At 45.5% G+C, this 11261-nt stretch overlaps 1 protein-coding gene across 2 annotated transcripts in view; it reads right to left on the reverse strand.

Annotated features, from left to right (window-relative positions):
- Positions 1–11261, reverse strand: part of Ttf2 (transcription termination factor 2) — a 45051-nt gene that overhangs the window by 19301 nt on the left and 14489 nt on the right. Inside the window, exons 4-10 of one of the 2 annotated variants that reach the window (XM_023701787.1) lie at positions 6979–7648; positions 6742–6948; positions 6345–6459; positions 5850–6023; positions 3773–3900; positions 2169–2250; positions 469–585 (exon numbers count right to left, since the gene is read on the reverse strand). In XM_023701787.1, coding sequence (XP_023557555.1) covers positions 469–585; positions 2169–2250; positions 3773–3900; positions 5850–6023; positions 6345–6459; positions 6742–6948; positions 6979–7648 — 1493 coding nt within the window. Of the gene's footprint in view, positions 1–468; positions 586–2168; positions 2251–3772; positions 3901–5849; positions 6024–6344; positions 6460–6741; positions 7720–8867; positions 8935–11261 lie in introns of both variants that reach the window. The other variant, XM_023701786.1, reaches the window with a different exon arrangement.

An 11261-nucleotide genomic window follows, 5' to 3' on the forward strand; every position in this document is an offset into this window, starting at 1 on the left:
ATATCTGGAATTTGAGAAACATGAAAAATAAGATTCCAATGTGGATGCTGAAATACAAACTCATGACAGACCTCCCTTAAAAAGATTTTGTTGGGGCCGGGGAGATGGCTCAGTGGAATAAGCGCTTCCCTGGCAAGGCCAAGGGCCTGAGTTCAATTCTCAGTTCCGCAAAAAAAAAAAAGATTTTGTTAATCTGGACCTACCCAGGAGTTTGTTCTCAATATCAACAAAAATAATCGGTATGCTTACTCCACAAATATCTTCTAAGCACAGATGTAGCTGCATTTATATTAAAAGGAAACAACCAATCACCTCTGCTCTGCATGCTCAACATCAGAAATGATAAAAGTAGTCTAATACTGGTTTTCTAAATTAAATAAAATGAAAGATGTCCTTTGGCAGTTCAAAAATGTTCTCTCTCAGTTGGCTCAAAGGATTCGGGAAAGGGCATTAGGTGCTTTTATCTACCATTTTTGGAAATCCACGTCAAAGCCACTTCGCCTTTGTCTTTGCTTTTCTCTTGATTCTTCTGGGTCAGGATGAGCGCGATCATTGTCAAGGTTTTCCCTAAGCCCATGTCATCCGCTGGAAACGAAGAACACAATAAGGAATGATTCACGTGTGCCCCTGCCCGCCTGTCATTATTTTTGCCTCCCTTAATGGATTCTCTATCTTCCTTGTTAAAATGAGCCCTGACTTTTGCCATTTCTTTGGAAATCTAGGCCAGACATTTACTGATTCTTATAACATTTGGCACATAGAATACTGGATCCTATTCTAGGCTCCACACTGCACCACTACCCTATCCCACGCTGTGCTAGGGCCAGGGAGATAGCTCGGCGGCATAAGCGCCTGCATAAGCGCCTGCCTGGCAAGGGAAAGGTCCTAAGTTTGAGCCCTAGTACCACATACCCACCCACCCATGCACCCACCCACCCACACAAACACTGTGCTCAATGACATCTACCGCTGTTTGACAATGTTACATAGACTTTTCATCCATTCCCTCCAAAAGCAGAAAAGCCCAGCAGGCACGTCCCACCACCTGGTTTACTGGTGCTACTACCCAAGACTCCGAACAGTCCTCCATGTCTCTACCTTCTTCATCAAAGAAGGCTGTAAGCCAGCACTCCTTAGACACTGTCACTGTACAGCCGTGGACCTTACCTAGCACACGCTTCGCACCCCACACAGCGCTGCTTCCTAATTTCGTCAGGTCCTGACGCTGAGGCTCAGACCTCCAGCCACTACATTTACTCAAAACAATCATTCTGACAGAACGGAAGAAAAACAGCGTGGGCTAGAACTCACTCCTGGCACTGCTGATGTGCTGAGAAAGCCCACAGAGCTAGCCTCTCAGCTGACCTTTCTACCATCTGTGCACAAAGGTGGCCCCGGAAGCTGCCTAGGACGCACACACAAGCAGGGTTCTCATGGCGTCCCAGCCGAGAAGGGGCTACTCTGCGTAAACCACTCACGTAATCGCTGCCATTTATGCCTAATGCTGCTTTCTTTCTGGGTGTCTGGAATTTGGTCCATGCCAGGCTGAAGAGGCCCCTGGGCCCTGTCCCCAGTAAACACTCTGAGCACTAAGTCTCCAACAAACGTCTCTGGTTGGAAACATTGCACCTGTGCTACTGTGCCCGCTGCCGGGACCTGAGAGCAACTCGTGTGACTCCACCAGAAGAAGGCTGTCACAGCCTGTGGCAGGCTTCCCGGGACTTCACCCCATGTGCCTTTCCTTTTGCTGTCATCTGTACTCCTTCACCGTAATAAATCACTCCCGTAGGATGACTACATGCTGAGTCCTACGATCGCATCACTGAGCCTGGGGACAGCATTGGTTTTCTCCAGCGCTTAAAGCGAAGAAGCCATGACTGCTTCCGAACATGGCGATGACCAATTCTCCTGGACCTTGGACTGCAGCCTGGCACTCCACTCCTTCTTTTGGGGGACACCACAGAAGAAACTACTGTCAGTCTTCTGCTGCAGCGGAATACTTTTGTGCAAGCTGCTTACCATTTCTACAGCTGAGTTTCCTCAACCGCAAAATGCAGAATCACAGTACCTGCTTATAGAGTGAGGAAATGACTGGATAAAACAATACATTCAGCGCAATGCCTAAGCATTCCATAGTTCTTGGCTCCTAACTATAGCATCAGACTTACCCAGAATCCCTCCCTGTGGCTTCTGGCTCTCCCGCCACAGTAACCAGGCTAACGCCTGCTTCTGGTGCAGCAGCAGAGGGACCTGACAAAGGCAATACCCACACGTTAAGCCTGAGCTCCTGATGAAGAGCCACTCCCGGTCCCGGTTACACGCACTCTGTGCCCTTATCTTCTATAAGCGGCCGCTCTAACACTCTCGCTGTCCTATAAGCTGCTCGTGCACCGACGCAGCCAAGGTGCAGCTGGGGCTTGTGTCTGATGTTCACTGTTTATCAGGTGGCTCACGCCTGCAGTGAGCGCGAGTCCTAGTTTCTCTTAGCAAAAGCAGTAAAAACAGAAAAACAATTATCTGAAATCGGCTCCTACCTCTTGCAACCAAGACTGCCACCTGCGTACCCTACTTTCGCTGGCCAAGCTGCTGGCTTGTCCTAGTTATCTAATTTTGCCCCTCCTCTGTTTACTCAACCTCCCTGCCTGTGTCGCTGGTCACAGACTGCAACTGCCCTGTAACTGGAGGGCCCTCCTCACGTCTGTGTACTCCAGTTCACCTTACTCGGTGAGAAAAACCACACTTCATAAATAACCCCGCTCAAAATGTGACTGCGATCCCATCATCCATATGGAGCTATTCAAATCCAAGTTCCTTCATCTACGCCAGGCTCCACAGCAAGGAGCCCTACCGACCCTGTTCCTCCGGGCCTGGCGCCTCACACTCACATCCCTGAGCAATATGCCCCCTCTGCCCACCACTCCTCCTCCCTGCTGCTTTATTTCTGTTCTCTGCTAAAGACCTGCACAGAATGGCTAAAAAAGTAAAGCCATATTAATATGCTGAGCTGTAAAAGGCTCAAGTCAACAACTTCTGACATTGCCAGTCCTATGGATAACCCACTACTATTATGGACTACCAGACTATATTGGATTATTTTGCTGAATTCACGCACCTACAATATTTAAATGGCAATGGAATACCCATCTCTGACAAAACTAAACAAAAAAAGGGATATAAATGAAGGACCATTTTGTATCTGTGTATACAAAATAGGATAAACATACAGCTACTTTCTCTTAATTCAATGAGAAGAAAGATTTGTACTAATAATGTTCGGACAGGATATCACGTCTGCATCTTGTACTATGCATAACTACTACGAAGACAACAATATGCAATGTATTAATTACTGTAACTATACTACTAATCTGTTTTGAAACTGTCTCATTGTTTTTTGTTTCTCAATAAAATTAATAAAAAATTTTTTAAAAAAGGACCTATACAGAGTAGGCAGGCAAGTTCTGACTTGTAGTGACACTGCCTTTATTTTTAATCCCCTTTACACTTTGCATACAGCTATCGTACAATACAAGGCACCCTCTGCCTCTGTCTTAGGTATTTTCTAATCATTTTACACATGCCGCATACGTACCTTCACCCTACCCAGCCCATCTGAATAGTGCTTCGGCTGCCTCGTGGCCCACCAAACAACAAAAGCATCCTTCTGTGCTACAGAAACGCGGACGCTCGACTTTGCTTTGCAGTGTTCATTCTCTCCAGGGACTCCAGCACCGCGATGGGTGCTCTGAACCGTCCCTCCCTCCTGGCTCACCTTCAAGCCAGCCGGATCTTCTGCCACCGCTGTCTCCCCTGGACAGGACTCCAAGGATCGATGCAACTCATCGATGGCTTCGCTTGTGACTCTCCACACTGCGTAATGGTGATCTTGTTTTCTCTGGCCTGCAAACAAAGAGGTGTTACTCGGGGACAGCACCAGGACTACGGCTTGGCTACAGCCGCAAAGCAGCAACGAAGTACCTATCAAATGCTGGGTCTTCACTGACTAAAAATCCTTGCCTCCAGGCTCGCCTGGCCTCACACACTTTCTCTATTCTCATTCTGTTTGTGTTTTTAAACACATAAACAATAACTATAATATTGGACAAAATAATAGAAAGTATAATGCAAAGATAAAAGCCCCCCTGTCTCTGTCTGTGTCTCTCCTTTCTCCTCCTTCTTTTCTCCTCCCTCCCTCCCTTCCTGATCCTTTTGTATTTCTCCAGTGCTGGCAACAGAAATCAGGCATGGCTGCGCACACGCAAGGCAAGCACTTTACCACCGAGCTATACCCCTAGTCCAACTCTGGATATTTTTGACAATTTATTTTTCAGCTTTGAAAAGTTGGCAGAGAAAAAGTAACACCACCCAATATTTTAGGGAGAAATGATCCTGCAGTGGAAAGAAAAAAAGCCAGCAAGAGAAAAAGGCCAGGGTACAAATCATCCGCTAAAGTCTGAGTACATAGAAAGAGAGGCCCCCAGTGTTCAGGTCACCGGCTGAACATCACAATGCAGCACCATTAGTCCTTCACCTCTACACAACTTTTCTAAAAAATTAATTTTGGGGAGATAGCTCAGCGGTATAAGTGTCTAACTGGCAAGCACAAGGTCCCAAGTTCAATTCCTGATACCAGGATACCAGGAAAAAAAAAAAAAAAAAAAAAAAAAAAAAAAAGAAGCTAACAACAACAGATACCTTGATTCTTTGCAATTTTAGGGATAAAGCATTCCAAGTAAAAATTTTCTGGACAAATGAAAACCAATTAAATGTAAGATGTTTTAAAACTATCTTGTTGGCCAGTCACATAGCTCAGCGGACTAAAAGCACCTGCTTAGGCAGATATAGGGACCAGAGTTAGATCCCCGCATGCCCTGCTGGCCTCACCCCCTGGGCATGCTGAGAGGACAACTGAGACTGGAGTAGTGGTGCATGCATGCCCGTAATCCCAATGCTTGAGAGGCTGAAAACAGGAGCACCACTACGAGTCCGATCTGTGTAGTGAGGCCCTGTACTAAATACAAAAAATAAAAAATAAATAAATAAAATTATCTTAATAAAATTATTTCCACAATATACCAATGTATTTTACCATAATAATTTAACATAGTTCAGTGGCTGCCTAAGTGACTCGGTCACCATTATTTTGTGAGAATACAGTAACACGGCCACGTTCTCAAGAGCCTGAGCAGCCAAGCCTCCTGCGACACGTGAGCAAGCGCGTTTTCTCATTCCCTTCTGGAGCAGCCTTAGCGTCAAGTGGTTCCACATTTATTTCTTACATCTTTGCTAACAACACTGTTCTTTAACTTTTTACATCTCTAGCAGTTCTTCATTGGGAGAAAACCGGCTTTTCTAGCTCCTGTCAGGCCACCTCACTCCTGTCCCCAGACTGGCACACCCGCCAGGCGTAAGATGGCACGATTAACCTATGTCTTCCCTCTGCATCCAAAGTTGTCTGGGCATCTTCACTGGGGACGCCTCGCCGTCTAGAGTCACTGCTCTCTGCGGGGCTGCGCGTTACTGGCTGTCCCTCACACCGCTCTTCGCCCTGCGATAGCACACACTTACCCACACCTACTCCTCCGCAGAGAAAGAATAAAGCTGTTACGTACTGATCTACCTACCTGACAATATTTGCTAGAGTTTTCATTCACAGGTGCTGACAGGTGAGTTCTGTGTCAGCCACTGGTCTGACTGGTGAACATAAAACAGCCCAAGGCAGACCCAGCCTCTGACAGGGATCTAAGCAACACTGTACAAAGAGCTACGACTTCCAACTGTAGCACGGCCCCTCCCTTCTCAGGAGTGAAGACATGTTAGCACTTAGCTCCCAGGAGCCGGGATCCTACCTCCAGGGCCCTGACAGGGTCCTGCAGCAGCTCCCGCACACGCTGCCTTCTGTCCTAGAGAGCCCAGAGGCTGCAGATCTCTACCCAGGAGGGGCTGGGCATGCCCCACTCGGGGAGGGCCAGTGGTGAGGTCGCTCTGTTTTGATGGTTGAGTGTTACTCTTCTCATTAGATCCTGCTCAAGAAAAGAGGAAAGAACATTATTCAAGTAGAGAAGCGCAAGTAAAGGAGCTGTCTGGGTGGAGGTGAGGTCATCCCACCCACCCATAAGCTGGGGAAGGCTTCACAGAGAACAGTGTTTGAATGGTACTTAACGGCAAAGAGAACAGTAGTTCCCAAAAGAGTTTTTTGTAAAATAGTTTTTTTAAATAAATTGTAAGTATAATTTAAAAGAAAGAACAAAAGCAGACAGTAGAGCAGAGTGGTGAACGAATCAGCATTCTTTATCAAAATGTCTCTCGTCAGGTTGAAGAAAACCCTGAGTTCTAGGGCATACCTTGCTCTGGGGAGAGGGTCAGGGTGCCAAGCGCTTCTTCCAGTGCCTGGATCTGCTTTAGTAACTTCTCACCCTTATCTGGAAGAGCGTGGATGTTCACAGATGCCAATGTGCTCTGAAAAACAGATCCTATCAAACAGGTTGTTCCTGTCCAGTTGTTTCACATTAAAACTAAAATTAAGGTCTTTAAACTATGTGTGCAAAAACTGGACTTTTTCTTCCCCGTTTACCCCGGCTGGCTTATAAACCCTTAAAAATATAAACAGAAAAGGGATAAACTTAACCATCCACCTGCACAACCTTCCCACGGCTGCCACAGGCCTTCTGACAGGACTTCCCAGCAGCGCGCACCAAGCAATCCTCCGCTCTTAGACACAAAGCACAAGCCACGAGTTACCTTCTTTTGTCTGAGCTGCGCAGCAAGGTACGCATGCTGGGCTGCCGCGCTGGAGGGCTCTACCTTGCTGGAAAGCCCCGAGGCTGCAGGCACTTTCCTTTGTGCACCTTGATCAGGGAGTTGAAGATGTTCCTCCTTTTCCTTGTCCATCGGGGAGGCAAAGAGGAGAGGGCTCTCTGGAGCAGAGGCAAAGGCAGCGCCATCCTCCTCACTGTCGTCATCCTCCTCATCATCCTCCTCGCTGTCGTCACTGCTGGAGGCAGCCTCTCCCCGAGAAAGCCCTGGTGCCGCTGGTCCCTTCTGATCAGGCTCGCGGGCCCCCATCTGGGCCTGGACATGCTCCTCGGGGCGCCTCTTCTGGAAGTTCTGTGTAGCAGGGCCGCCCTCCACCTCCTCTGGCCCCTCAGCCTTGCAGGTCCTGAGGTGAGCCCTGCTGAGGTGCCCCCCTTGCCGGGGTTGGCTCACTGGGCTCTGGCTGTGAACAGTGCCCGGCAAAAGCTGGGTCTCCTTTCGTCTCCAAAGGTCTGATTTGTTTTGCACCTCTTGGCTTCTGCCATCAGACTTCTCCTGAGGAGACACGGAGGCTGCCCTCTGCTCCGCTCCCTGGCACTGTTCGGATGCGGTGCCTCCCGGCTCCTCCTCTGCACGCTGCGGCTCTGTTCTTTCCTCTTGTTCTTTCTCTTGGACTCCAGATTGCTTCTGCTTTACCACGAGGCTGGAGGAGAGACCCTTCTCCATCGAGCACTTAGATTCAGGCTTGTCTACCTTCTTGTGATCCAAGAGCTGGCCTCCCTCTTCCCTGGGCTTCCTGTCAGCTGCCTTTTTCTCACCATCCCTTTTGATGGGCTGTTGCCTAACAGCTGGCTCTTGGTTCTTGTCCAGTACCTTGAATGGGTTTCTCGGCTGGCTGGAAGGATGAGGAAATGGCTCAGAGGTGTGAGCCTCACTGGTGACAGGATGTGATGTAGAAGCAGGATCCTAGGGACAGCGAAATGATTAACTGTGATGTGAACTAATGCAACCTGACTAACCAGAGCACCCTCTTTTTTCAGAGAAAATGGAAGCACAATATAAACAGCTATTTCTAAACATTTCTGCATCTAAAAAATAACAAGTTTCTTAACTTTTTTTTTGGAGGAACCGGGGATTGAACTCAGGCCCTTGTGCGAAGCACTTATTCAAACTGAGCTATCTCCTCGGGCCCTTATTTCTTAACTTCTAGTGCCTGCTTCCTTGTCTGTCCATGATCAAACTTTTCCAAGGCTGGAGTGAAAGTCAGACTAAAGCAAAGTGCCTTCTATGACCCAATGACCACAAGGTATCCTCTTTAAGCAAACCATTCTCTCAAGACGAGCTTGTCCCCAAACCTGAACACTGACTTACTACACTTACTGTGACTTCTGGCTTTGAGAAGATTTCACTGGAGGAACAGAAAACCAAAGTCTACGTCATACCTTTGCCAAAGTAGCAGCTATCACTTCCTGTCTAGCTCCCACGTACTGGCTATCGACAGGACTCGCACTGACATTCTACGTGCTTAAGAATTTAGCTTATTCCAAGTCCGTCAAGAAGAGCTATTTTTTTTTCCTTAAGTAGGACAGTGCTGAATACAATTCATATGCTGGAAAATATCTGAATGAGTGAAATAGGAAACATAAAAACCTATCTATAATAAGTGGTCCTCTGAATAGTCTCATCAGGTTCTACCCTGCTTAAATAAAATTCTTTCAGAGCCACATTTTTTATTTATTTATTTTTTAACAACTCATACAGAATTTTACTTAACAAAGTAATATGAATTTCACAGTATTTGTTGTAATATATGGTATTGTCTTACAACCAGCTATTCATATTACCAGATATATACATAAAATTGGAAGAAGAAAAAAACTGGAGCAATGTATAAGAAATTAAGAAAAGAAAAAGTACAAACAATTGAACAAAAGGAGACGAAGCTAATTAGAGCATTGACTGCTTCTTTCCATTTCCATTTTTTCTTTTTTTTTTTAATTCAGAGCCACATTGATGAAGACCATGGGCTTCTGTGGACTGCGGTGTCTTTTCAGTAGATGTTGTAGTAAACGGTTTAAGCACAGCAGACTCGAAAGCAGATGAGTAATTCCTACCTGCCAGGGAACACTGCCACACCATCGTCTCCCCTTTGCTTTGCTTCTAGTGCATCGGAAGAACAACCTAATTAAGTGTAAAGCACAAGTGATCAAGGCTACAGAAAGGCTTCAAAACTTGAGTGCATTTTTAATCTAAGGAAATGTCTTACGACTATTTGATCCTGGCTTTGGGAAGTCATCTAAAACCAATTACTCTTGTAATTTGATTCCGGTCTCATCCAATTCAGTTTGGACCAGAGTTGAGGAAAGAATTAAGTTCATGAACTGAAGTACCACCGTAGAGACAAAAGCTCTCACTGAAGGCAGTGTGGTGGCACAGCTGTGATCCCAGCACTCCGGGAGGCTGAGGGAGCAGAACTGAAACTGGGACCCACCTTGCTAATTTAGGGATTCAGCACAATCTTGACCCTGTATTACAATAAAACAATTTTTAGAAGAGCTGGACTGGGGGTATAGCTCAGTGCAAAGACTCTACATTCAATGCCCAGTACCACAAAACAAATAAAACAAAAAACCTTGGGCCAGTGGAAAAAGCTCAAATTAAAGCACCTGCAAGGAGGCGCAGGGGCAGGGGTGGGGCTGTGGATCCCTGGGCCTGCTGTACTGGCCCCAACCCTGGGGTGGGCATGCTGAGACGGCCAATGAGACTGGGCGTGGTGGCGCGCACCTGTAATCCCAGCTCTTGGAAGGAGAATCATTACAAGTCCAAGTCCGATCTAGTAGTGAGACCTTGAACACCCTGTAGACCCCTCCCTAAAATACAAAAACAAAAACAAAAAATCTTACTGCACAGGACAATTTAAGGACTAGGAAGTCAAAGAATAAAGGTGATGTGGTAACCACGGAGCATGCACAGGTCTTTTTTTTTTTTTTTATCTGTAAAATACACTAAAATGGAGACATTGATCAGCAATGGATGCTACGGTTGGGCAAGAGAGAGCTCCTCACATTGCGCAGGCTGGTAAGGATGCCACAATACTACTACCTACAAAGGAATGTGGAAAAAACAAACATCCTTCAAAGCTAGACGGTAACACGAACATGGTCAGCTTTCTAAATCCATTTACCGATTTACAGCAATACAAAGAAAAGAACACGCAAAACTAGACCACGGGGAATAGAATCTGCGAACTCCTGGCTCTGGGAAACATTATAGGACAAGCAACTTGCTGTCTTCAACAAGTTTCAGTATATCCTTTTACTCACGACTGCGGCCTGCCTTTTGGTTAAGAACTACTGAATAAAATAGAATTGATTTTTTTTTCCACTACTTAAAAAGGGTGCCTAAAGCCAGGTATATAGCTCAGCAACGTAACAGCCTGCCTGACAAGTTCAAGGTATTGAGTTCGATCTCTGATACCAAAAAGGAAAAAAAAAAAAAAAAAGGGTGCCTAAAAACTTTTAACCACTTAAATAAGTTTTAATACATGCTTTGCTTAAACAGTAATGTTTCTCAATGAGGAAGTATAAAAAGATATTAAAAACCACCATCCAATTCCCTACTTGCCCAATTCACCTTCCTCAGTATGTAACCATTCTTACTGGGTTTTTGTTTGCCTTTCCAGATATTCTCAAATGCATATTAAAGTCAATACACACACACACACACACACACACACACACACACACACTTAAATTTCTCTTCTTCCACACAAATGGAAGTTGAGTAAGCCTTCTCCAAAAATCTGAACTACTCCAAATTCCAAACTTTTTGGGCACTAGTATGATGCTTCAGTGGAAAATGCTATACTGTGAAACTTTCTTTCATGCACAAAATTATTAAAAATATTGTAATACTTACCTTTGGGCTATATGTGTAAGGTATATATGAAATAAATTAATTTCAGGTTTAGACTTGGGTCCCAGCCCCATGATAGCTGCATATGCAAATATTCCAACATCTGAAAAAAACCTGCAACCTGAAAATATTTCCAGTTCTAAGCATTTCAGAGAGGGAACATTCAACCTGTACTAAATAATTTGTCATTCTTTTAAAACTTAACATGTCTTGGGTATTTTTTACTTAAGAACATTTATACCAAGGACATCAAATATATATTTTACAGATAGTTTTCCACTTAAGGATCTTCTACTTAAGGATCTGATATTATTATTTTTTAATTTTTATTCATTTATTTGATACAGGGTCTCACTGCGCAGCTCGAAATAGTGATCCTTCTGTTTTAGCCTCCCCAGTGCCAGGGTTATAGGTATGTGGCACCACGCCCGGTTCTAGGGCCAGCTCGGCATGTGGTACCAGGGATAGAACTCAGGTCCGTGAGCTTGCCAGGCAGGCGCTTAGACCACCGAGCCAGCTCCCCAGCCCAAGGATCTGGTATCATTTTTAACCAAACCCTCCTTATGGACAATGAACTCTTTACTGAGCGATTT

Source organism: Octodon degus, unplaced genomic scaffold (assembly GCF_000260255.1).
Source record: "Octodon degus isolate 3935 unplaced genomic scaffold, OctDeg1.0 scaffold00140, whole genome shotgun sequence".
Classification (NCBI taxonomy): domain Eukaryota; kingdom Metazoa; phylum Chordata; class Mammalia; order Rodentia; family Octodontidae; genus Octodon; species Octodon degus.